General features: G+C 41.1%; 2 protein-coding genes across 3 annotated transcripts; one reads left to right on the top strand and one right to left on the bottom strand.

Annotated features, from left to right (window-relative positions):
* Window positions 1-804: 804 nt before the first annotated feature.
* On the bottom strand, window positions 805-13,071 carry lysmd1 (LysM, putative peptidoglycan-binding, domain containing 1). 2 transcript variants are annotated; one of them, XM_061881720.1, is made up of 4 exons: window positions 12,575-12,664; window positions 9,486-9,538; window positions 6,520-6,824; window positions 805-4,286 (listed from the first exon to the last, which is right to left on the bottom strand). In XM_061881720.1, exons 2-4 carry the CDS (start codon window positions 9,528-9,530, stop codon window positions 4,130-4,132), a joined length of 507 nt encoding a protein of 168 aa, XP_061737704.1. In that variant the 5' UTR covers window positions 9,531-9,538; window positions 12,575-12,664; the 3' UTR covers window positions 805-4,129. The 2 variants fall into 2 exon arrangements, with proteins under 2 accessions (XP_061737704.1, XP_061737703.1); XM_061881719.1 differs by lacking the exon at window positions 9,486-9,538 and having other exon boundaries at window positions 12,575-13,071.
* Window positions 13,072-13,224: 153 nt separating this feature from the next.
* scnm1 (sodium channel modifier 1) lies at window positions 13,225-18,834 on the top strand. The gene is made up of 8 exons (XM_061881718.1): window positions 13,225-13,382; window positions 14,726-14,796; window positions 17,648-17,736; window positions 17,826-17,920; window positions 18,075-18,175; window positions 18,258-18,403; window positions 18,463-18,580; window positions 18,639-18,834. The coding sequence occupies exons 1-8, from the start codon at window positions 13,332-13,334 to the stop codon at window positions 18,739-18,741; spliced, it is 774 nt and encodes a 257-aa protein (XP_061737702.1). The 5' UTR covers window positions 13,225-13,331; the 3' UTR covers window positions 18,742-18,834.
* The last annotated feature ends 8,797 nt before the right edge of the window (window positions 18,835-27,631 follow it).

Here is a 27,631-nt window from a genome sequence, read left to right as displayed (position 1 = left end):
GATTTTTGCACAGCTTGCCGCAGATACATGTCATACTCGTAGTCAGTTCGTTTGCGGGGGTCGTTAACCTTACATATATATATATATGTCTTGACTGGATTATCCAGAAAATAGTGCTCGATACCGTGGTAGAGCGCAATATGTAGCTGTGGGAAAAATCACAAAACTACTTCATCTACACAGAACTGTTTCATGAGGGAACCCCTCATGAAACAGTTCTGTAGGGATGAAGTAGTCTTGTGATTATATATGTATATATATATATATATATATATATATATACATACATATACACACACATACATATATATATACACGCACACACACACATATACGAACATTTATATACAGATACATACAGATACATATATATATATATATATATACATATACATACATATATATATATACACATATATACATATATATATACACATATACATATATATATATACACATATACATATTTGTATACATATATACAGGTATGTGTACATATATATACATATATGTACATATATGCAGATTTATATATACACATGTTCTAAAATAAACAAAATTAATAATTAAATTGTTTTCGTTTTATCAAAATTCCAATACAATGAAATTGCAACTGAAAATACAGCTTCAACGCTTTAGTCATAATTTTTTCGCTTAAGGAACTTCTTTATGACATTAGCTCCAGATTTTTTGTCCGTTTGATATTGTCATTAATGCCACAAGTGATGGAAAAGTGTATTAAAACTGAGTACTGCTACAGCCCATACGGAACCACAGCTGAGGAACATATTTTTGGTGGCCCTGTAGGGGGCGCTCACCGTTCAACAATGGTTAAGAAACACTGATTTACATAATGTGCCTGAAATTTCTAAATGGTAAATGCCACATTTTTGTTAGCCTCTTAAATTAAAGTTCGGAAAACTTAACATACACGCTGATTTATTTCAACACTGCAGTTACATCACATTTTTAACATTGATAGTTTAGCAAAGGATGTGAGAAGTGTGGTTATGTTCACAGTGGCACTCAAATGTTTTGACATGGTGCTATATAAAATATTTTTAAAACATTTGAGTTATGTTGCAAAAAAACTACTCTGTAAGTACCTAGGTAAATGTAATTAAATAGTTTATTTCACGTTACAAACACGCTAGTACAACTGTGTTTGAAGAAAAACAGGTTTAAAGTGGAAATGCACTTTTTTTCTGGATTTTGGCAGATCATTCCAAATTCCTATGTAAGACAAGAACTCAAGGGGTTTGTTTTGTATGCATTCTAATTCGGGGAGAAAAAAAAAGTGCTAACGCAGACAAACTTAGTTTCCCCTGCGCATTGATTACAGAGCTATCATCCATCCATTTTCTACCGCTTATTCCCTTTTGGGGTCCCTGCCGCCTATCAGCTAGAATCGGGCGGAAGGCGGGGTACACCCTGGACAAGTCGCCACCTCATCACAGGGCCAACACAGATAGACAGTTTATGCTAAAAACATTTGTATTACAAATGTTTTTAGCTCAACGCCTTCATGATGGTTTGTATGTTGTATGCATTTTATGTATATGTACCTTTTTTTTACTGTTGTACTTTGTTTTTACTGTTGTACCTTGTTTTTTATTACTACTGCTGCAAACCAAATTGCCCCTCGGGGACAATAAAGATTTTCTAAGTCTAACTCTAAGCTGCTTTATTGACATAGTGAGATGCTGCATCACCTCTGAGTTGGTAAAAGATAATTCTAGATTATAAATCATGCCTCTCACCTGAAAAGTAGAAGGTTGTGGACATAAACGAAGAAGTTGGTCAACTTTGACATCCAACTTGGGACCCGGAGATGGCGAGAAAGAAAGTCGTTTTTGTTGTCTCCCATGAAGTCTGCTATGATAAGTGGTGGTGTTGCTGTTGAAGGGGAAAGCGAACTTTGTGATGCATCTGTTAAATTAATTGCAAATATTAGCTTAAAAAGAGCCAAATGCGCAAACATAACATGTTATATTATGAAAGTACATATTATAACATTACATATATACTTACAGCGTTGATATACAAAACCCCAAACCATTGAAGTTGGCACGTTGTGCAATTCGTGAATGAAAACAGTATACAATGATTTGCAAATCCTTTTCAACTTATATTCAATTGAATAGACTGCAAAGACAAGATATTTAATGTTCAAACTGAGAAACTCATTTTTTTTTGTAAATAATCATTAACTTAGAATTTAATGGTAGCAACGCAGTGCAAAAAAGTTGGCGCAAGGGCATTTTTACAACAGTGCTACATGGCCTTTCCTTTTAACAACACTCAGTAAATGTTTGGGAACTGAGGTGACCAGTTTTTAAAACTTTTCAGGTGGAATTATTTCCCATTCTTGCTTGATGTACAGTTTAAGTTGTTCAACAGTCCGAGGTCTCCTTTGTGGTATTTTAGGCTTCATTATGCACCACACATTTTCAAAGGGAGACAGGTCTGGACTACAAACAGGCCAGTCAAGTACCCGCACTCTTTTACTGTGAAGCCACGCTGTTGTAACACGTGGCTTGCCACTGTCTTGCTGAAATAAGCAGGGGCGTCCATGATAACGTTGATTGGATGGCAACATATGTTGCTCCAAAACCTGTATGTACCTTTCAGCGTCAATGGTGCCTTCACAGATGTGTGAGTTACCCATGCCTTGGGCACTAATACACCACCTCTCTCTCACACTATAACAGTCCGGATGTTTTTTTTTGCCTTTGTTCCACAGCACACAATGTCCAAAGTATCCAAAAAAACATTTGAAATGTGGACTCATCAGCCCACAGAACACTTTTCCACTTTGCATCAGTCCTTCTTAGATGAGCTCGGGCCCACCAGCGAAGCCCCTGGCGTTTCTGGGTGTTGTTGATAAATGGCTTTCGCTTTGCATAGTAGAGTTTTAACTTGCATAAACGGATGTAGCGACAAACTAATTACTGACAGTGGTTTTCTGAAGTGTTTCTGAGCCCATGTGGTGACATCCTTTACACACTGATGTTGGTTTTTGATGCAATACCGACTGAGGGATCAAAGGTCACGGGCATTCAATGTTGGTTTTCAGGCTAGTTGCTTATGAGCAGTGATTTCTCCAGATTCTCTGAACCTTTTGTTGATATTACAGACCGTGGATGGTGAAATCGCTAAATTCCCTGAAATAGCTGGTTGACAAATGTTCTTAAACAATTTGCTCACGCATTTGTTCACAAAGTGGGGACCCTCGGCCCGTCCTTGTTTGTGAATGACTGAGCATTTCATGGAAGTTGCTTTCATACACAATAATGGCACCCACCAGATCCCAATTAGCATGTGAACCTGTGGGATGTTCCAAATAAGTGTTTGATGAGCATCCCTCAACGTTTTCAGTCTTTTTTTCCACTTATTACAGCTTTTTTGAAACATTTTGAAGGCATCAAATTCCAAATTAGATTACATTTGCAAAAAATAAAAGTTTTCCAGTTCGAACGTTAAATATCTTGTTTTTGCAGTATTTTCAATTGAATATAGGTTGAAAAAGATTTGCAAATAATTATATTCTGTTTTTATTAATGATTTACACAACGTGCCAACTTCAATGGTTTTAAGTTTTTTAAAACGGAGGTTTTTGGATGGCTTTAGAGCGCTTTATTGACATAACAGAACTAATCTCATGAGCTCCATTGTTAGCTGACTTTTGCTAGTTTGTTCACGATTTAGAATGCATTACATAACAAAAAACATGTTCTTGTCCCACATAAGAATTGTAAATGAAAGACAAAATGTAAAAAAGTGCAATTCATAAGTTAATAAACTTTACAAAAGTTACAGTGATACAACACAATCTTTTGTATACTGCATATATTAGTACTAAATCAATCTATTGTGGTGTAACAAACTAATGAAGTGAATAAGTTAGGAACAGCGCTGATTATTGTTTTGCAAGTTAGGAGTGTGTGACAGTTCAGGCATGTCTCATGACCATCAGGTGATAGTCAGCACATGACTAGCAATGGGAACGCAGTGTCCATCTCTGCTAATAAATAAAGATTTAAAAAGAAGAAAGTGCTTCAAACCATCCGGGGCCTTTCACACATATGCAGCAGAACGAGGACAGCAGTGTTTAGCGAGGAAGAAGTGTTCACAACTCAAAGATCTCGTCTTCTTGTTCTCTCAGCTTCATAGTGAGCTTGGTGGTGGTGAGCGGAACCGTCACGTGCACTGACTGATGGCGCCGTCCTGAAAGCGACTGCCGCCGGCCGGCCCTGCTGACACAAACTGCCTCCAGGTCGGCAACCCTACCAGAAAAACGACAGAAGATGAACAATCGAACATTCTTAGCAAAAAAACAACAACTTGTCCAACATTAAAGGGCAACTGCAGTTTTTTTTTAAATTTTGCCAATCATTGGCAATCATAATGAGAGACAAGAACACGTATGTTTTTTATTTTTTTAGGAATCTAACCATTGATAAAAAAAGCTTGCAAGAAGGACCTAAAGGGAGTCCTTTATATTACCGTCAAAGCCATCTAAAAAACTTCAAAACCCTCTATCAAACATTATGTGTATATATATATATTTTTTTTTCTTTCCTTCTTTTCTTCCATATATGTATGTATGTATATATGTGTGTATATATATATACATATATATATATATATATATATAGATATATATATATAAACATACATATATATACACACATACATACATATATATGTAGGTGTGGGAAAAATCACAAGACTACTTCCTCTCTACAGAACTGTTTCATGAGGGGTTCCCTCAATCATCAGGAGATTTTTCTCCTGATGATTGAGGGAACCCCTGATGAAACAGTTCTGTAGAGAGGAAGTAGTCTTGTGATTTTTCCCACACCTACATATTGCGCTCTACCACGGTATCGAGCACTATTCTCTGGATAATCCAATCAAGACATACACATATACATATATATATATATATATATATATATATATATACATACACATATATATATATATATATATATGTACATATATATATATATATGTAAACGTATGTATATATGTATATGTATGTGTATATATATATGTATATACACAAACACATACATATATACACATATACACACAAACATATATATACAGTATGCGCACGCGCACACAGAGAGAGAGAGAGAGAGAGAGAGAGAGAGAGAGAGAGAGAGAGACAGAGACAGAGAGAGGGAGAGAGAGAGAGATAGAGAGTGAGAGAGAGAGAGAGAAAGCTTAGTCAGAAGGTGTGTCCTGAGACATAATTACTAGGCAAGGGCCGATATTTGGTAAGTCAATTAACTGAACAATAAATGAAAATTAGGACGGTAACTTTTGTAGCTTCAATAATCGTCAAATGTATGTGTTATCATGGGCCGAAAGATGCAGAGTGTCCATTCTTTGCAGCAGCTGTGGGCTTCTGTACTGCATGCAGTTATAACAGTACTAAGGATAATCACTGCAAAATTCCTGACATTTAGTACTACCGTATTAAATTGAAATGATTGAAAAACCTTCATTGATAACTGCACTTTGATAAACTTATGGAATAACTAGAATTAGCTTCATAGCTAGCTTAAATGCTAACATAACAAGAGATATTAACATCTTTCCCTATTAAGAAACGTCATACCCCAATCTACACTTGTATGTACCCATTAGTGTCTAAACAACTAAGACACAATATTCACATTGAACATAACGGCGGTGCTGTCTTTGCCTAAAGTTAACGATGTAAAGACTAGTGTCGCATTGAAACAGACGGATGGGTCTTTAACAGGAAGTGAAACAAACTGATCACCCAATTTGCATTCATTAAAAAAACATTCTAAAATTCTTAAATTGAAGAAGATAAACTTATTTAAAATCAAATCAAAAATAATACGGCTATTATGAAGTCAGTAACATTTTTGATGCTTCCTCTGCTAAGAAAGTATACTGTGTGTCTATCTATTTTTAGTTATTAAAATAAATTAAAATAAAACTTGGTTAAAATATTTTACTGTGTATATTTTGAAGTATTGCACTCAAAAATACTGCAATGATAATGATAACCGTGATCATTTTGGTCACAATAACTATCTATCCATTTTATTTATTGCTTCGGTTGTGTTTTTGGAGTGTCCCCAACCCCAACTTAACAGAGACAGAACGTGTTTTTATTGCTTTTGGTTGTGATTTTTATTCAAGTGCAACATTTTCCTAACAGACAGAGTATATTTTATTTTTCTTAATTGTTTTATTTAACATGTATATATAAAAGTTTACATTCCAAATACAGCGTTAAAATACGAGAAATACAAGTTATTTGAATTTTAAACGTTGTGCTTGCATTATTATTATTATTCATTAATATTACATCATGATATTTTTGGTCTCAAAATAAGTTTGACAATAACATTGTTTATCGGCAATAATGTGTAGGAAGTAATTACGTCCATCAAAACGTATTACAGGGATAAAGAGTAAATGTTTGGTTGTAAATAGCAGCCAAGGTAACACTTTAAATGTGAGGTTTACCTTTTGTCTGCATCCTTCCACCCTCTAACTGCGGCCTGCTTGGACTCGCTGATGAAGCCATCAAGTTGTGTCAAAAAATCCCTGGTTGTGAGCTCTGCCATCTTCTCTCGGGCGGAGGGGCTCGCTATAAGGCCGTTTTTAGGACAATTCCGTCCCGCCGCCTCTCGCGTGTCCTCCTCACCCAAAGGTTTACCTTCATCAGAAGTGTGAACTTCCACGTCTGAGAGGACAGGGATGGACAAAGACTTCTTCAGGAAGATGGAGTCGTTAGTGTACAGTCTGTTGGCTCTTTGAATTTGTTCCATCTGGAAGACAACATTATGCACCTTTGTTGACCTCACACAATGAATGATGTACATCAATCAATCCGTCTTTATCAAGAAATTGTGCAAAATGAGCAGATTTTTATGTGACAAAAACACGTCTTTCCTTTTTTCATGCATTCTAGATAGTGAAAAACTGCTGGCATGAGGCGGCTAACAATGCAGACAATGCGGATGCTACTATCCATCCATCCATTTTCTACCGCTTATTCCCTTTGGGGTCGCTGGTGCCTATCTCAGCTACAATCGGGCGGAAGGCGGGGTATACCCTGAACAAGTCGCCACCTCATCGCAGGGCCAACACAGATAGACAGACAACATTCACACACTAGGGCCAATTTAGTGTTGCCAATCAACCTATCTCCAGGTGCATGTCTTTGGAAGCGGGAGGAAGCCGGAGTACCCGGAGGGAACCCACACATTCACGGGGAGGACATGCAAACTCCAAACAGAAAGATCCGGAGCCCGGGATTAAACCCTGACTACTCAGGACCTTCGTATTGTGAGGCAGACGCACAAACCCCTCTGCCACCGTTAAGCCCCGGAAGCTACTATTCCGCCTATAAAGCACTTGAAAAAAAAAAAACATCTAACAACGGCAAACAACGTTCAGTTTACATGGCGTGACCTGCATATTCACCAAGCTCCCGTGACGTTTTTATTGGAAGCTCTAACACCGAGGAACTACTTTTCTGGCATAATGACACAGTGCTTTGATTACAGCGCCTCAGAATACTATTGAGAGTCTAGAGCATGGGTGTCAAACTCTGGCCCGCGGGCCAAATTTGACCCGCCGTGTAATTTAATTTGGCCCTTGAGTCAACATCAAATTAACATTAGAGCTGGCCCGCCGCTGTAACACCGCATTCACCGCTAATACTCTTACTTGCCAACCCTCCCGATTTTCCCGGAAGACTCCCAAGGTATAGTGCCCCTCCCAAATTTCATCCCGGACAACAATATTGGGCGTGGGCCTAAAGGCATTGCCTTTGGCGTTCTCTACAACCTTTTGTCTCGTCCACTTTTCCTCCAAACAAACAGCATGCTGTCCCTGTCACATAATATATGCGGCTTATACACTCACTCAAGTGAATGCAAGGCATACTTGGTCAACAGCCATACAGGTCACACTGAGGGTGGCCGTATAAACAACTAACACCGTTACAAATATGCGCCACACTGTGAACCCACACCAAACAAGAGTGACAACACATTTCGGGAGAACATCCGCACCGTAACACAACATAAACACAACAGAAAAAATACCCAGAATCCCTTGAAGCACTAACTCTTCCAGGACACTACAATATACAACCCCCGCTACCAACAAACCTCGATTTTGCATGTCACTATAAAGTTATATAAGCCTTGCTTGTTCAATATTCAATGCAAAACTTGTTTGGGTCCCTATTAAAGGTTAAGTTGTTCAACTTTGGCCCGCGGCTTTGTTCAGTTTAGAATTTTGGCCCACTCTGTATTTGAGTTTGACACCCCTGGTCTAGAGGTTGTTGTTGCTGAACTGCCAGTGAGTTCGTAAAAGTATCAAACGTAGAAATTCAACAAGCTACCGGTTAAAAATCTAGACTGACTGAGGAAGTTCTTGCTTTCAACTTGATGACATAGCTAGGAAGATGCGGCATGATGCTCATTTCTTTCCAGTAGGGCTGGGCGATATGGCAGTTTGTTAATATCGTGATATTTTTAGGCCATATCACGATATACGATATATATTTCGATATTTTGCCTTGGCCTTGAATGTACACTTGATGCATATAATCACAGCAGTATGATGATTCTATGTGTCTACATTAAAACATTCTTCTTCATACTGCATTCATATATGCTACTTTTAAACTTTCATGCAGAGAGGAAAATCACAACTAAGTCAATTGACCAAAAGTGTATTTATTAAAGTTATTAAGCAATGGCACAAACATTCAAGTCATTTCCAAAACAGAAAGTGCAAGATTGTCAGAGACATTTTAAGTGTCAAATAAAAATAAGCTGCATAATAGGAAATCAAATAGTATTCGTCCTTCACTATGTGGTAGGTAATTACAGTTATGAAATTGTCTTCATTCTCTAGTGAGTGACTTTTCAAATGATGCTACATATTAGCAGTAATGCTACTTTTTATAGCAACGCTTTTGCCCCACACTTGACAAATTACGGTTGTATGTTCAACATATTCCCACTTGAAGCTGAACCACCGCCAGACGCTGGAAACCTTGCTATTTTTATTGGGAATTAAGTCTTCCTTCATTTGTTACCAGATCCACACCTTCTTTCTCTCGTTTTCCCACTCGAACGGCTACGTTAGCAGCTAATGGCTGCTACTGCTACCTCTCTGCTCTGCGAGGGCGTATACGTATGTGACGTATGACGTGACAGTATGTGACGTATGTAAGAATGTGCGCCTGCTTGTCTGTGAGAAGGAGAGACAGGAAAGAGTTAGAAGAGCCTGAACTGTAATGTCCGCAGCTAAAAGCAACTGTGTGATAACATATACTCGAATATTACGATAGTCATTTTCTATGTCGCACAGAGACAACCCCGCAATATATCGTATATATCGATATATCGCCCAGACCTACTTTCCAGCGTTTTTTTAATTCAAATAGTGATGATTAAGTTGCTACTTACCAGGTAAATGTGGAGCACAAGTCTTGTGCTGAAAGATACAGCCATCCTACAGGCTTCCCAGAAGAACAGACATTGTAAGTGACCGTTTTTTTGTCCATGAAATGTTTAGCGCTTAACAAAACTGCTACATAATGGTTTAGTGTTTTACTATAGTTGAATCTGCAGTTTAGCACACAGCTTCTAAAACTTTTAGCTCATCCTCAGTATGTTCAGTCTCAAAAATATACGTTTCTGGATCGCCATTTGTCCCAAAGTAGTCGTCGTTGTCTCCCATGAAGTCTATCATGATTAGTAGTTCTAGATGTTGTTGTTGTTGTTAAAGGAAATAGCGCCGTCGTATGCTTAAAATAACCAATATACATACATTTTACACATTATTATGAATGAAAACTAAGACCCTTTTTGGTCCCTGGGACCTTTAAAGGCCTACTGAAACCCACTACTACCGACCACGCATCTGATAGTTTATACATCAATGATGAAATCTTAACATTGCAACACATGCCAATACGGCCGGTTTAGTTGAGTAAATTGCAATTTTAAATTTCCCGCAAAGTATCCTGTTGAAAACATCGCGGAATGAGGACGCATATGATGACGCGTGCGTGTGACGTCACCGGTTGTAGCGGACATGTTCATCCAGCACCGCTCACGGCTAAAAGTAGTCTGCTTTAATCGCATAATTACACAGTATTTTGGACATCTGTTTTGCTGAATCTTTTGCAATTTGTTCAATTAATAATGGAGAGGTCAAAGAACAAAGATGTAGGTGGGAAGCGGTGTATTGCAGCTGCCTTTAGCAACACAAACACAGCCGGTGTTTCCTTGTTTACATTCCCGAAGGTGAAGCTTTACTATGGAACAGAGTGATCAAGCTAACATGATTCCCGACCACATGTCAACCGGCAGGTTTCGGCGAGAAAACTGTGGTAGTAAGTCTGCTCTTACCGTAGACATGAGCGGACTCTTTTACCTCCTCCCAGTGGAGACACTGGCGTTCGCCACACCTGTGGCCAAACCCCTCCGAATTTCAGGTACCATATAATCTCACTAAAACACTGGTAACACAATAAGCAGATAAGGGATTTTCCACAATTATCCTAGTAAATGTGTCTAATAACATCTGCATCGCTCCCACTGCCCTTGCCTTTTTTTTTTTTCTTTCAAGTCCTTCACTCTCACTATCCTCATCCACGAATCTTTCATCTTTGCTCAAATTAATGGGGAAATCGTCGCTTTCTCGGTCCGAATGGCTCTCGCTGCTGGTGGTCATGATTGTAAACAATGTGAGGATGTGAGGAGCTCCACATCCCGTGACGTCACGCGCACATCGTCTGCTACTTCTGGTACAGGCAAGGCCTTTTTATTAGCGACCAAAAGTTGCGAACTTTATCGTCGATGTTCTTTACTAAATCCTTTCAGCAAAAATATGGCAATATCGCGAAATGATCAAGTATGACACATAGAAAGGACCTGCTATCCCCGTATATATAAGAAAATCTCATTTCAGTAGGCCTTGAAGGTACGCCTTATAGTCCGGTGCGCCTTATAGTGCGGAAAATACGGTAGTTGTCGTCTCCCATGAAGTCTGTCATGATTAGTAGTTCTAGTTGTTGTTGTTGTTGTTAAAGGAAATAGCGCCATCGTATGCTTAAAATAACCAATATACATACAATTTACACATTATTATGAATGATAACTAAGACCCTTTTTGGTCCCTGGGACCTTTAAAGGCCTACTGAAACCCACTACTACCGACCATGCAGTCTGATAGTTTATATATCAATGATGGAATCTTAACCTTGCAACACATGCCAATACGGCCGGTTTAGTTTACTAAACTGCAATTTTAAATTTCCCGCAAAGTATCCTGTTGAAAACATCGCGGAATGAGGACGCATATGATGACGCGTGCATGTGACGTCACCGGTTGTGGCGGACATGTTCTTCCAGCACCACTCACGGCTAAAAGTAGTCTGCTTTAATCGCATAATTACACAGTATTCTGGACATCTGTTTTGCTGAATCTTTTGCAATTTGTTCAATTTAGCAACACAAACACAGCCGGTGTATCCTTGTTTACATTCCCAAAGGTGAAGCTTTACTATGGAACAGAGCGACCAAGCGAACATGATTCCTGACCACATGTCAACCGGCAGGTTTCGGCGAGAAAACTGTGGTAGTAAGTCTGCTCTTACCGTAGACATGAGCGGACTCGCTTACCTCCTCCCACTGGAGACACCCCTTTGACTTTCAGGTACCATATAATCTCACTAAAACACTAGTAACACAATAAGCAATAAGGGATTTTCCACAATTATCCTAGTAAATGTGTCTAATAACATCTGCATCGCTCCCACTGCCCTTGCCTTTTTTTTTTCTTTCTAGTCCTTCACTCTCACTATCCTCATCCTTGAATCTTTCATCTTTGCTCAAATTAATGGGGAAATCGTCGCTTTCTCGGTCCGAATGGCTCTCGCTGCTGGTGGTCATGATTGTAAACAATGTGAGGAGCTCTACAACCCGTGACGTCACGCGCACATCGTCTGCTACTTCCGGTACAGGCAAAGCCTTTTTATTAGGGAGCAAAAGGTGCAAACTTTATCGTCGATGTTCTCTACTAAATCCTTTCAGCAAAAATATGGCAATATCGCGAAATGATCAAGTATGACACATAGAAAGGACAAGCTATCCCCGTTTAAATAACAAAATCTCATTTCAGTAGGCCTTGAAGGTGCGCCTTATAGTCCGGTGCGCCTTATAGTGCGGAAAATACGGTAGTCGTCGTCGTCTCCCATGAAGTCTGTCATGATTAATAGTACGAGTTATTGTTGTTAAAGGAAATAGCGCCGTCGTATGCTTAAAATAACCAATATATATACATTTTACACATTATTATGAATGACAACTAAGACCCTTTTTGGTCCCTGGGACCTTTAATGTTCACCAAGCTTCAGGGGAGCCTTAATGGTTAAAATATATTTTTGGAATGCCCTCAGTGGAAAAAGTGTGGAGTTCCCTGGGTTAAAATGCCTAAAGTGGCCAGCATGACAGAGAAAAGTGCAAATAATAAAGTGGTTTGTACTCACAGTTACTCCATATTTCAGGGCTAGACCTTGGAGGGTTTCTCCGGGCTGGATGTGATGTTCTACAAGTCTGCTGCCAACCGGGCACAAATTACACCGGACCAGGCTACCGTAAGAACGGCTGCGGTCGCCGAGGAGCAGGCCGTCCACCGGCTGCTTCCCACCGGACATGACTGGGAGTCACTTTAATCGACGCCGTCAACTTTGAACACGTTCGAAGGCTTCATAACAAACATGGCCGCCGACTAAACATTTACTTTTAATGCCGACGGCCAAACGTGCTGTGCCTCGCCAAGTCACCGACAAAAACCGCCCTGGTTCGTTAAAACGACGAAGAACGCAGACAATGTGAAAGTTAGGATAAACAGAGGAGGTTCGTTTCGTGAAGTTATTTGTGGGCTAAAAAAGTAAGTGCCGTCTCTTTCCTGCTGCCATATGTTGCCATGGCTGCGGCTCCCATCATGCATCACGGCAATGCTTTCACGTACACTTGGAATGTCTAACGAGTAACATAAACATCCAAAGTCACGTTTTTCCCGCCAGCAAAAGTAAATAAGTAAACTTTATAAAAGTCTTCAATGTATCGATGTGCCATCAAACTAACATAAAAGCTCTAAAACTCTCCATTAACAAACAGTAGTCGGAGAATTCCAATTTTATACTGACATTGAACGCCACAAAAGCTAAACCGCTGGCAGCTTAACAGGAACCAACGTCTTTGACAAAGTACACTTTGAGCTTTTTTTTTCTCTAAATAGTCATGTCTTTTAAAAGGGAAGGTGATGACAGGAGTCAGTTAAATATCCTGAAGGTGGTTTTTAATCTTCTACATTTACGGTTATCGTTCACTAGCTGCATGCGAACATTGTTATTAGAGGGCTATGTCAGCTAAACAGCTAATAGCTACAGATAGAATGTTAACTAAACAACTAATGTCTACAGATAGAATGTTAACTAAACAATTAATGTCTACAGATAGAATGTTAACTAAACAACTAATGGCTACAGATAAAATGTTAACTAAACAACTAACGGCGGGAGATATAATGTTAACTAAACAACTAATGGCCAGAGATATAATTTTAGTTAAACAACTAATGGCTACAGATAAATGTTAACTAAACAACTAATGGCTAACGATAGAATGTTAACTAAACAACTAATTGCTACAGATTAATGTTAACTAAACAACTAATGGCTAGAGATAGAATGTTAACTAAACAGTTAATGGCTACAGATAGAATGTTAACTAAACAACGAATGGCTAAATTTTTGTTAAAGAACTAATGTTTAGACATAGAATGTTAACTAAACAGCTAACGGCTACAGATAAAATGTTAACTAAACAACTAATGGCTAGAGATATAATTTTAGTTAACTAATGGCTACAAATACAATGTTAACTAAACAGCTAATGGCTAGACATAGAATGTTAACTAAACAGCTAATGACTACAGATAGAATGTTAACTAAACAACTAATTGCTACAGATTAATGTTAACTAAACAACTAATGGCTAGAGATAGAATGTTAACTAAACAGTTAATGGCTACAGATAGAATGTTAACTAAACAACTAATGGCTAAATTTTTGTTAAACAACTAATGTTTAGACATAGAATGTTAACTAAACAGCTAATGGCCACAGATAAAATGTTGACTAAACAACTAATGGCTAGAGATATAATTTTAGTTAACTAATGGCTACAAATAGAATGTTAACTAAGCAGCTAAAGGCTACAGATAGAATGTTTACTAAACAACTAATGGCTAGAGATATAATTTTAGTTAAACAACTAATGGCTAGCCATAGAATGTTAACTAAACAGCTAATGGCTACAGATAGAATGTTGACTTAACAACTAATGGCAAGAGATATAATTTTAGTTAAACAGCTAATGGCTACAGATAGAATGTTAACTAAACAGCGCATGGCTACATAGAATGTTAACTAAACAGCTAATGGCTACAGATAGAATGTTAACTAAACAGCGCATGGCTACATAGAATGTTAACTAAACAGCTAATGGCTACAGATAGAATGTTAACTAAACAGCGTATGGCAAGAGATAGCATGACATTTCAATGAAACAAAAATAATTTAATACCTTGTTAAAAAATATGGGGTACTCAGCTTGTTGTATTACTGTTGCAGAAAAGGCGCGTTGCAGATCTTCTGTCAAACTTTATTCCAGAAGACGAAGCAACCCTTCTGAGCAATGGAAGGTAAACGTCAATCGATCAATCAAAGTTTATGTATATAGCCCTAAATCACAAGTGTCTCAAAGGGCTGTACAAACCACGACGACATCCTCGGGCAAGAAAAAACTCAACCCAATGGGATTACTATGAGAAACCTTGCATAATATTGTGAGAGTCCAGTCCATAGTGAATCAAACATAATAGTGAGAGTCCAGTCCATAGTGGAACCAGTAGTGGGACCATCCCGAGCGGAGACAGGTCAGCAGCGCAGAGATGTATCCAACCGATGAACAGGCAAGCGAGTACCAATTTTGGACAGCCAGCGCTTCATCCGTGGCCACCGAACCTGTGCACCCCCTTTCCACGAGGGACAGGGGGGCAGAGCAGAAAAGAAGAGAAATGGCAGATCAACTGGTCTAAAAGGGGTCTATTTAAAGGCTAGAGCAGTGGTTCTCAAATGGGGGTACGCGTACCCCTGGGGGTACTTGAAAGTATGCCAAGGGGTACGTAAGATTTTTTTTAAATATTCTAAAAATAGCAACACTTCAAAAATTCTTTATAAATATATTTATTGAATAATTCTTAAAAAAATATGAATGTAAGTTCATAAACTGTGAAAAGAAAGGCAACAATGCAATAGTCAGTGTTGACAGCTAGAGTTTTTGTGGACATGTTCCGTAAATATTGATGTTAAATATTTCTCTTTTTGTGAAGAAATGTTTAGAATTAAGTTCATGAATCCAGATGGATCTCTATTACAATCCCCAAAGCGGGCACTTTAAGTTGATGATTACTTCTATGTGTAGAAACCTTTATTTATAATTGAATCACTTGTTTATTTTTCAACAAGTTTTTAGTAATTTTTATCTTTTTTTCCAAATATTTCAAGAAAGACCACTAAAAATGAGCAATATTTTGCACAGTTACACATTTTAATAAATTAGAAACTGATGACATAGTGCTGTATTTTACTTCTTTTATCTCCTTTTTTCAACCAAAAATGCTTTGTTCTGATTAGAGGGTACTTGAATTTAAAAAAATTTTCACAGGGGGTACATCACTGAAAAAAGGTTGAGAACCACTGGGTTAGAGTATACAAATGAGTTTTAAGATTGGACTTAAATGTTTCTACTGAGGTAGCTTCTCTAACTGTTACCGGGAGGGCATTCCAGAGCACTGGAGACCGAATTGAAAACGCTCTGTAGCCTGCAGACTTTTTTTGGGCTCTGGGAATCACTAATAAGCCGGAGTTCTTTGAACGCAGATATATTTCCGGGACATATGGTACAATACAATCAGCAAGATAGGATGGAGTACAATATTATCTTATACGGAAGTAGTAAAACCTTAAAGTCACATCTTAAGTGCACAGGAAAAAGTTAAAGTATCAATGATTGTCACACACACTAGGTGCAGGTGAGCCATTATAGGCTTAATATGATTAAACTTTCTTGTTCTTGTCAAAAGTCGAGCAGTTGCATCTTCCGCCTTGATGCAACTGTAATCTTTTAATGCTGGACATAGAGAGACCCGAAAATAATATGTTACAGTAATCCAGACAAGACGTAACGAATGCATGGATAATGATCTCAGCGTCGCTAGTGGACAAAATGGAACACATTTTAGCGATATTACGGAAATGAAAGAAGGCCGTTTTAGTAACACTCTTGATGTGTGACTCAAACAAGAGTTTAAAGGCTAGAGCAGGGGTGCCCACACTTTTTCTGCAGGCGAGCTACTTTTCAATTGACCAACTCGAGGGGATCTACCTCATTTATATATATCATTTATATTTATTTATTTATGAAAGAGACATTTTTGTAAACAAGTTAAATGTGTTTAATGATAATACAAGCATGTGTAACACATATAGATCTCTTTCTTTCACAAAGACAAGAATATAAGTTGGTGTATTACCTGATTCTGATGACTTGCATTGATTGGAATCAGACAATAATGATGATAACGCCCACATTTTCAAATGGAGGAGAATAAAAGTTGTCCTTTCTGTACAATACCACATGAAAGTGGTTGGTTTTTGGCATCTAATTCATCCAGCTTCCATACACTTTGCAAGAAAAACATTGGCGGCAAATTCCGTAGCTTGATTGACATTCACGGCACCCGAGGGTCTTGTGAGATGACGCTGGCTGCTGCCAGTTCATTATTATGAAAAAATGACAGAGAGGAAGGCGAGAAACACTTTTTATTTCAACAGACTTTCGCGCCGTCCCTTCCGTCAAAACTCTAAAGGCCGACTGCACATTTCCTATCTTCACAATAAAAGCCCTGCTTCATGCTGCCTGCGCTAACAAAATAAGAGTCTCGGAAAGCTGGCGTGCACAAGTGATGTGCACGCCAGCTTTCTGAGGGATCACTTGTGCACGCCAGTTTTCCGAGACTCTGTATTTAGTTAGCGCAGGCAGCATGAAGCAGGGCTTTTATTGTGAAGATAGGAAATGTGCAGTCGGCCTTTAGAGTTTTGACGGAAGGTACGGCGCGAGAGTCTGTTGAAATAAAAAGTGTTTCTCGCCTTCCTCTCGGTCATATTTTCATAATAATGATCTTGCAGCAGCCAGCGCCATCTCACAAGACCCTCCGGTACCGTGAATGGCATTTAAGTGACGTCTTGGTGAAGATTGATGATCACTCATTTTTAGGTCTATTTTTTTTAAAAGCCTGGCTGGAGATCGACTGACACACCCCCCGCGGTCGACTGGTAGCTCGCGATCGACGTAATGGGCACCCCTGGGTTAGAGTATACAAATTAGTTTTAAGATGGGACTTAAACGCTTCTACTGAGAGAATGTGAACTATAGAAGAAAATGCAGTTACAAAATATTAAACGTTGTTTTGTTTCCTTCATCTCTTTTAGATACACGTGTCTTGTGTGCTCCTTCCGGCCCGTGTTTGACACCGTGGACATGCTGACAGTCCACAGGAAAGGGAAACGGCATTTAGAAGGTTGTTGTATTGTAATGGTCTCAAATTCTATTGTGATTAGGTGATCAATCAAATGTTACCGGTGTCAAACGGTTCAATGTATGTTTCAGGATTAAAATGGTTCTATGGAAAGAAAGCCCAGCTGAAGCATGAAATAACAAAAAGAAAACAAGAACAGTTTGTCCAAGCTGAAGACGAGAGGCAGGTTGGTGGAAAAAAAAAAAAAAAAATCGGGCCTTCCGCCTTGATGCAACGTTTTATACTTTTCATTAAGCACTTGCTTACACCAGGAACATTCATTGTTTTCTTTTGTTTGCAAACCTTCTCCCCCTTATTTCCTTTTTTTTTATTTTTTAAAGGATGCATCAAGTTCAGCTCCTTTACTGGCACAAACACGGTATCTGACCCATCATGCTCTGCTGCGGACTGTGCCGTATAACAGCTGCCATCGCAGAAGCAGGCAAGCTACAGAACACGTGTGTCTTGAGTTGATATCAGGAAAAACACCTTCTTTAATATGGTCATGGTGTTGCCATTTGTAGTACAAAAACTGAAAAAAGATCAGCGAGCAGCGCTTTAGAACCTGGGGGTACCACTTGCAGCAGAACTCCACTTGAGCATCTGGGCCCGCCTCAGAGAGGTGCAGAGTCATACGAAGGTCCGAGTAGTTCTCGAAGCTGCATCTCAGGTAAGAAGTGATACAGCGCAACTTTTAGCTCAAAGTGAAAACTTGACTGGTTTCGGCAGGAAAAGAGTCACACCCATCAAAACCTAAAGGAGAGCTTCCCCCGGCAGCGATCCCAGAACCTGAGCCCATGACGGCCCAGAGGAGACGAGAGCTGGAGCATTATCTGAAACTGAAAAGGTAGAGAACATTCTTTCAGAAGCTCAGAACACGTCGACACTAACTTCACTTCATATAGTGACGGATGGCGGCAGGACCTCAGCGGCCAGTGGGTTAAAGACCAGAACGTGGAGTTTGATTCTGACGAGGAGGAGCCTCCTTCACTCGTCAACGTGCCTTAAAGTCACAAAGGTCCGGGTGCACCTCTCCATTCTAAACGTGAAGACATCCACCACTTTTCAAGATGATAAATAAACTAGGGCTCTCAAAGTAAACGCGATTACGAGTTATTGTCATTTCCTTCCATCCACCCATTCATTCATCCATCTTCTTCAAGCACAGAAGCCCAAACTTCCTTCTCCCCAGCAACTTCGTCCAGCTCTTCTCAGGGGATCTTGAGGCGTTCCCAGGCCAACTGGGAGATATAGTCTCCCCAAAATGTCCCGGGTCTTCCCCGTGGTCTACTACCAGCCGGAGGTGACCTAAACCTCTCCTCAGAAAGACATCCAGGGGCCATTCTGACCAGATGCCCGAACCACCTCATCTTTACTTTCGAGTTCTTCCCGAATGACAGAGCTTCCCACCCTACTTCTAAGGGAGAGCCCCGCCACCCGACAGGGGAAACTAATTTTAGCCGCTCTACCCACATGTGGCTAGTCCTTTCGGTCACAACCCAGAGCTCATGACCATAGGTTAGGATAAGAACGCAGATCGACCAGTATATTGAGAGCTTTGCATTCCAGCTCAGCTCCTTTTTTTACCACGACAGATCAATATAAGGGTCCGCATCACTGCAAGATGCCGCCTCGATCCGCCTTTCGATTAGATTCTGGGGTACTTGAACTCCTCCGCATAAGGCAAGATCTCCCCCCCAACCCAGAGATGGCACTCCACCCTTTTACGGGCAAGAACTTGGGACTCGGACCTGGAGGTGCTGCACTTAGCCTGTGTCCTTGTGGTTAGAGTGTCCGCCTTGAGATCGGTAGGTCGTGAGTTCACACCCCGGCCGAGTCATACCAAAGACTATAGAAACGGAACCCGTTACCTCCCTGATTGGCACTCAGCATCAAGGGTTGGAATTCAATCAATCAATGTTTACTTATATAGTCCTGAACCACTAGTGTCTCAAAGGGCTGCACAAACCACTACGACATCCTCGGTAGGCCCACATAAGGGCAAGGAAAACTCACACCCAGTGGGACGTCGGTGACAATGATGACTATGAGAACCTTGGAGAGGACGAAAGCAATGGATGTCGAGCGGGTCTAACATGATACTGTGAAAGTTCAATCCATAATGGATCCCACACAGTCGCGAGATGCCAGTCCAAAGCGGATCATACACAGCAGCGAGAGTCCCGTTCACAGCGGAGCCAGCAGGAAACCATCCCAAGCGGAGGCGGATCAGCAGCGCAGAGATGTCGTCAGCCAATACACAGGCAAGCAGTACATGGCCATCGGATCGGACCGGACCCCCTCCACAAGGGAGAGTGGGACATAGGAGGAAAAAAAAAGAAACGGCAGATCAACTGGTCTAAAAAGGGAGTCTATTTAAAGGCTAGAGTATACAAATGAGTTTTAAGGTGGGACTTAAATGCTTCTACTGAGGTAGCTTCTCCAACTGTTACCGGGAGGGCATTCCAGAGTACTGGAGCCCGAACGGAAAACGCTCTATAGCCCGCAGACTTTTTTTGGGCTATGGGAATAACTAATAAGCCGGAGTCTTTTGAACGCAGATTTCTTGCCGGGACATATGGTACAATACAATCGGCAAGATAGGATGGAGCTAGACCGTGTAGTATTTTATACGTAAGTAGTAAAACCTTAAAGTCACATCTTAAGTGCACAGGAAGCCAGTGCAGGTGAGCCAGTACAGGCGTAATGTGATCAAACTTTCTTGTTCTTGTCAAAAGTCTAGCAGCCGCATTTTGTACCAACTGTAATCTTTTAATGCTAGACATGGGGAGACCCGAAAATAATACGTTACAGTAGTCGAGACGAGACGTAACAAACGCATGGATAATGATCTCAGCGTCTTTATTAATTGGGGGTTAAATCACCAAAATGATTCCAGAGCACGGCCACCACTGCTGCTCACTGCTCCCCTCACCTCCCAGGGGGTGATCAAGAGTGATGGGTCAAATGAAAAGGATAATTACACCACACCTAGTGTGTGTGTGACAATCATTAGTACTTTGCCACCCACACTGCTTTAAATGTAAAAATTAGATACTGGATTTTACTATGTAAAAGCGCTTTGAGTCACTAGAAAAAAGCGCTATATAAATATAATTCACTTCACTTTAACTTAACATGAGTGGGTGCCAAGCGCCGACTAGTGGTGAGCACATGTCCGCCCTTTTCCCAGCCAATCAACACGCAGAACACGTGAACAAGGACGAGCATTGTCAGAGAAAGCTGCAGTAACAATGATGCCTTCAAAGCCAGGGGAAACCACAAAATCTGTTAAAAATTAAATAAACATGTGAAACGTAAGGTAAATAAAATATTAAAACATGAAAGACGATCCAAAATATCCTTATCAACCGATGACAAGAAAATGAAAGGAGATACAAATTAAATCATGTTTAAAAAGTGTTTCTGGGTAGCCGTACAGATAGTTATCCGCTGTTCAAACTATGTGTAATGTTATAGTATGTATTTTAATTGTAATTTTGGTCATTCCGGTCTTCAGGCCAGGGTCTTTTAGAGATCCCCAAAACTCGTTTTAAAACCCGTGGAGACCTGGCATTCCAGGCTATAGCTTCCAGACTCTGCAACAATTTGCACCAGTCCCTCTGTGATATTGACTGTGTTGAAACGTTTTAAGAAACATGTGAAAACTTTTTAGTGAAGCTTGTAGTTAAAACACCCTTTAAAGGCCTACTATAATGAGATTTTCTTATTTAAACGGGGTCCATTCTATGTGTCATACTTGATCATTTCGCGATATTGCCATATTTTTGCTGAAAGGATTTAGTAGAGAACATCCACGATAAAGTTCGCAACTTTTGGTCGCTAATAAAAAAGCCTTGCCTTTACCGGAAGTAGCAGACGATGTGCGCATGACATCACGGGTTGTATAGCTCTTCACATCCTCACATTGTTTATAATCATAGCCTCCAGCAGCAAGAGCTATGCGGACCGAGAAAGCGACAATTTCCCCATTAATTTGAGCGAGAATGAAAGATTTGTGGATGAGGAAAGTTAGAGTGCGGCACTTTAAAAAAAAAAGCGACGGCCCTGTGATGAGGTGGCCACTTGTCCAGGGTGTACCCCACCTTCCGCCCGATTGTAGCTGAGATAGGCGCCAGCGCCCCCCGCGACCCCGAAAGGGAATAAGCGGTAGAAAATGGATGGATGGATGGATGGGCTCCGGGCGGCGGCAGTGGTAGCGTTTCAGATGTAATTAGACATATTTACTTCGATAATTCTGGAAAATCCCTTATCTGCTTATTATTTTAATAGTGTTTTGGTGAGAGTCATACCTGAAAGTCGGATGGCTGCGGTGAACGCCAGTGTCTCTCAGAGAAGCCAGTGGAGGAGCCAAGATCACAGATGCCTTTTTGACAGCTACAGGAGGAGGTCCCATAATCCACTGAAGTCTCCGGTAAGAGCTGACATATCACAATTTTCCCATCCAAAAATTTGCTGGTTGACGTAGAGAAACATGTTGGCTTGACCGCTCTGTGTTAAAGCTTCACAACAAAGAAACACCGGCTGTGTCTCGGTGCTAAAGGCAGCTGCAATCCACCGCTTTCCACCAACAGCATTCTTATTTATAGTCTCCATTATTAATTGAACACATTGCAAAAGATTCAGCAACACAGATGTGTAATTATGTGATGAAAAGAGACGACATTTAGCTGTGTGTGGTATGTCCGCTACAACCCGAGACGTCACGCGCACGCGTCATCATTCCACGAAGATTTCAACAAGAAACTCCGCGGGAAATTTAAAATTTTAATTTAGTAAACTAAAGCGGACGTATTGGCATGTGTTGCAATGTTAATATTTCATCATTGATATATAAACTATCAGACTGCGTGGTCGGTAGTAGTGGCTTTCAGTAGGCCTTTAACTATCAATTGTAATCCACTTTCAATCAATCAATCAATGTTTACTTATATAGCCCTAAATCACTAGTGTCTCAAAGGGCTGCACAAACCACTACGACATCCTCGGTAGGCCCACATAAGGGCAAGGAAAACTCACACCCAGTGGGACGTCGGTGACAATAATGACTATGAGAACCTTGGAGAGGAGGAAAGCAATGGATGTCGAGCGGGTCTAACATGATACTGTGAAAGTTCAATCCACAATGGATCCAACACAGTCGCGAGAGTCCAGTCCAAAGCGGATCCAACACAGCAGCGAGAGTCCCGTTCACAGCGGAGCCAGCAGGAAACCATCCCAAGCGGAGGCGGATCAGCAGCGCAGAGATGTCCCCAGCCGATACACAGGCGAGCAGTACATGGCCACCGGATCGGACCGGACCCCCTCCACAAGGGAGAGTGGGACATAGGAGAAAAAGAAAAGAAACAGCAGATCAACTGGTCTAAAAAGGGAGTCTATTTAAAGGCTAGAGTATACAAATGAGTTTTAAGGTGAGACTTAAATGCTTCTACTGAGGTGGCATCTCGAACTGTTACCGGGAGGGCATTCCAGAGTACTGGAGCCCGAACGGAAAACGCTCTATAGCCCGCAGACTTTTTTTGGGCTTTGGGAATCACTAATGAGCCGGAGTCCTTTGAACGCAGATTTCTTGCCGGGACATATGGTACAATACAATCGGCAAGATAGGATGGCGCTAGACCGTGTATCTTTATGATGTTGCTCCTGTTGTTTTAAATATAACTTTATCAATAAAATTGCCTTACATACTTACTTACGATCCAAGAGAGAGCCAAGGGTATTCTGATGTGGTATTTAGTGATAAAGGTTCAAGAACCACTGATCTTGCAGATCTAGATCATGCCAGATTCAAGCTCGGTGGACACTTTTAAGAAGGCTGGTGACTTCCCAGCTTCCATGTCGGCCAAAACACCCTGCAGCTGAACACCCAGATGACCGTCTGCTCGCTAAAGAGTGACACTACTCCCACTGGTCTCTGTTGCCCCCCCAAGACTAATCCTCACTCCGTTTAAGTGTAAACTCGCAGCGGACGAGCAGTCCAGGTGTTAATTTGGCTCGGGATTCCACCGGTTAGTCGCTCTCAGCAAAGAAGCACATAATTAAAAAAGACCTAGAAGGTCAGGACAGCCGGGGGTGGGGTTAGGGTGATCCGCGTCCTGTTGACGCCGCTAATGTGTCGCCTTGCGTCATTGATTTGGCGTTCACATCGTTACCCATCATCAACATCTTAACCCGTCATCGAGGAGACAAGCTTTCAGTGTCAGCCATCTTTCCAAGATTCCGTCGCTGTTTTTCTTGAAGCTCACTGTTCGCTTCAGAAGTCAGCTGACATTTGAGAAGCGCATCACTTTTAATGAGAAGAAACATGAACAACGGGAGTGCAGGCCGTCGGGAATGCTGGCAATGTTGCAAAGATCCTGGGAGGTTAGCAGCTGTTTGTGCTCATAAAGCGCTGAGGGCGCAAACGGGTTCCTCTCCTATTTGGAAGCAGGAAACTGAAGCCTGTGGGCCAGGATCCCTTTCACTTTGGGTCCCGGGGGGTAAAAATAGCTGGGGTGCTTGTGGGGAAGTGCGAGGATCAGGAGAGACTTAAGCAGATTTACGTGATTAAAGTGAAACCTTAGAATGTTGTCAATGGAAGGGCCGCTCATCACTTTACCACGGATGAAGAAATCACTTATTTGGGCTTACATTTTGCTGTGGAAGCACATACAGTCCTGGTCAAAAGTTTACATACACTTGTAAAGAACTTAACGTCATGGCTGTCTAGAGTTTACAATAATTTCTACAACTCTTATTTTTTTTTGTGATAGAGTGATTGGAGAACATACTTGTTGGTCATGAAGTTTGGTTCTTTTATCCATGCGTTTGTTACGACTCGTCTCGATTACTGTAACGTATTATTTTCGGGTCTCCCCATGTCTAGCATTAAAAGATTACAGTTGGTACAGAATGCGGCTGCTAGACTTTTGACAAGAACAAGAAAGTTTGATCACATTACGCCTGTACTGGCTTCCTGTGCACTTAAGATGTGACTTTAAGGTTTTACTACTTACGTATAAAATACTACACGGTCTAGCTCCATCCTATCTTGCCGATTGTATTGTACCATATGTCCCGGCAAGAAATCTGCGTTCAAAGGACTCCGGCTTATTAGTGATTCCCAAAGCCCAAAAAAAGTCTGCGGGCTATAGAGCGTTTTCCGTTCGGGCTCCAGTACTCTGGAATGCCCTCCCGGTAACAGTTCGAGATGCTACCTCAGTAGAAGCATTTAAGTCTCACCTTAAAACTCATCTGTATACTCTAGCCTTTAAATAGACCTCCTTTTTAGACCAGTTGATCTGCCGCTTCTTTTCTTTCTCCTATGTCCCCCCCTCCCTTGTGGAGGGGGTCCGGTCCGATGACCATGGATGAAGTACTGGCTGTCCAGAGTCGAGACCCAGGATGGACCGCTCGCCTGTATCGGTTGGGGACATCTCTACACTGCTGATCCGCCTCCGCTTGAGATGGTTTCCTGTGGACGGGACTCTCGCTGCTGTCTTGGATCCGCTTTGGACTGAACTCTCGCGGCTGTGTTGGAGCCACTATGGATTGAACTTTCACAGTATCATGTTAGACCCGCTCGACATCCAATGCTTTCGGTCCCCTAGAGGGGGGGGGCTGCCCACATCTGAGGTCCTCTCCAAGGTTTCTCATAGTCAGCATTGTCACTGGCGTCCCACTGGATGTGAATTCTCCCTGCCCACTGGGTGTGAGTTTTCCTTGCCCTTTTGTGGGTTCTTCCGAGGATGTTGTAGTTGTAATGATTTGTGCAGTCCTTTGAGACATTTGTGATTTGGGGCTATATAAATAAACATTGATTGATTGATTGATTATGAATTTATTATGGGTCAACTGAAAATGTGAGCAAATCTGCTGGGTCAAAAGTATACATACAGCAATGTTAATATTTGCTTACATGTCCCTTGGCAAGTTTCACTGCAATAAGGCGCTTTTGGTAGACATCCACAAGCTTCTGGTTGAATTTTTGACCACTCCTCTTGACAAAATTGGTGCAGTTCAGCTAAATTTGTTGGTTTTCGAACTTGTTTCTTCAGCATTGTCCACACATTTAAGTCAGGTCTTTGGGAAGGCCTCACCTTTTCTCCTCCAAACATATTGCTGGGTATTGTGGCCAAACAGTCTAATTTTTGTTTCGTCTGACATCACATGGGCAAAGATAATACCTTCCTGAGGAAAGTTCTGTGGTCAGATGAAACAAAAATTTAGCTGTTTGGCCACAATACCCAGCAATATGTTTGGAGGAGAAAAGGTGAGGCCTTTAATCCCAAGAACACCATTCCTACAGTCAAGCAGGGCGGTGGCAGTATTATGTTCTGGGCCTATTTTGCTGCCAATGGAACTGGTGCTTTACAGAGAGTAAACAGGACAATGAAAAAGGAGAATTACTTTCAAATTCTTCAGGACAACCTAAAATCATCAGCCCGGAGGTTGGGTCTTGGGTGCAGTTGGGTGTTCCAACAGGACAATGACCCCAAACACACGTCAAAAGTGGTAAAGGAATGGCTAAATCAGGCTAGAGTTAAGCTTTAGAATGGCTTTCCCAAAAGCCTGACTTAAACGTGTGGACAATGCTGAAGAAACAAGTCCATGTCAGAAAACCAACACATTAAGCTGAACTGCACCAATTTTGTCAAGAGGAGTGGTCAAAAATTCAACCAGAAGCCTATGGATGGCTACCAAAAGCGCCTTATTGCAGTGAAACTTGCCAAGGGACATGTAACTCAATCAATCAATCAATGTTTACTTATATAGCCCTAAATCACTAGTGTCTCAAAGGGCTGCACAAACCACTACGACATCCTCGGTAGGCCCACATAAGGGCAAGGAAAACTCACACCCAGTGGGACATCGGTGACAATGATGACTATGAGAACCTTGGAGAGGAGGAAAGCAATGGATGTCGAGCGGGTCTAACATGATACTGTGAAAGTTCAATCCATAATGGATCCAACACAGTCGCGAGAGTCCAGTCCAAAGCGGATCCAACACAGCAGCGAGAGTCCCGTTCACAGCGGAGCCAGAAGGAAACCATCCCAAGCGGAGGCGGATCAGCAGCGCAGAGATGTCCCCAGCCGATACACAGGCAAGCAGTACATGGCCACCGGATCGGACCGGATCCCCTCCACAAGGGAGAGTGGGACAGAGGAGAAAAAAAAAAAAAACGGCAGATCAACTGGTCTAAAAAGGGGGTCTATTTAAAGGCTAGAGTATACAAATGAGTTTTAAGGTGAGACTTAAATGCTTCTACTGAGGTGGCATCTCGAACTGTTACCGGGAGGGCATTCCAGAGTACTGGAGCCCGAACGGAAAACGCTCTATAGCCCGCAGACTTTTTTTGGGCTTTGGGAATCACTAATAATAAGCCGGAGTCCTTTGAACGCAGATTTCTTGCCGGGACATATGGTACAATACAATCGGCAAGATAGGATGGAGCTTGACTAAGTATTAACATTGCTGTTGACCCAGCAGTTTGGTCACATTTTCATTATAAATTCACAAAAGAACAAAACTTAATGAATGTTTTTTGTGACCAACAATTATGTGCTCCAATCACTAAATCACAAAAAAATAAGAGTTGTAAAAATTATTGGAAACTCTAGTCATCACATTACGTTCTTTACAAGTGTATGTACACTTTTGACCACGACTGTATTTCCAAACTGATGCCACATGAATAGATGATACTTTTCTACCTTTTTTTAAGGAACTCAAAGCGCTTTGACACTATTTTCACACTCACCCATACATTCACACACTGATGGCGGGAGCTGCCAATCAAGGCGCTAACCAGGATCCATCAGGAGCGAGGGTTAAGTGTCATGCTCAAGGACACAACAGACGTGACTAGGGTGGTAGAAGGTGGGGATTGAACCAG

Source organism: Nerophis ophidion, linkage group LG21 (assembly GCF_033978795.1).
Source record: "Nerophis ophidion isolate RoL-2023_Sa linkage group LG21, RoL_Noph_v1.0, whole genome shotgun sequence".
NCBI classification, from domain to species: Eukaryota; Metazoa; Chordata; class Actinopteri; order Syngnathiformes; family Syngnathidae; genus Nerophis; species Nerophis ophidion.
The sequence above is the reverse complement of the archived record's forward strand: the minus strand, read 5'-3'. Positions and strand labels throughout refer to the sequence as shown.

What these genes read in the sequence shown, in the direction of transcription:
- lysmd1 (XM_061881719.1), bottom strand. Translation starts at nt 12,742, where the DNA reads ATGTCCGGTGGGAAGCAGCCGGTGGACGGCCTGCTCCTCGGCGACCGC. An exon ending in CCCTGAAATATGGAGTAACT is followed by an intron (nt 6,825 to 12,574) that starts GTGAGTACAAAC and finishes GTTGTCTTCCAG; the next exon opens with ATGGAACAAATTCAAAGAGC. An exon ending in TGGAAGGATGCAGACAAAAG is followed by an intron (nt 4,287 to 6,519) that starts GTAAACCTCACA and finishes TTTTTCTGGTAG; the next exon opens with GGTTGCCGACCTGGAGGCAG.
- scnm1 (XM_061881718.1), top strand. Translation starts at nt 13,332, where the DNA reads ATGTCTTTTAAAAGGGAAGGTGATGACAGGAGTCAGTTAAATATCCTG. An exon ending in AGGGAAACGGCATTTAGAAG is followed by an intron (nt 17,737 to 17,825) that starts GTTGTTGTATTG and finishes TGTATGTTTCAG; the next exon opens with GATTAAAATGGTTCTATGGA. An exon ending in TTCTCGAAGCTGCATCTCAG is followed by an intron (nt 18,404 to 18,462) that starts GTAAGAAGTGAT and finishes TGGTTTCGGCAG; the next exon opens with GAAAAGAGTCACACCCATCA.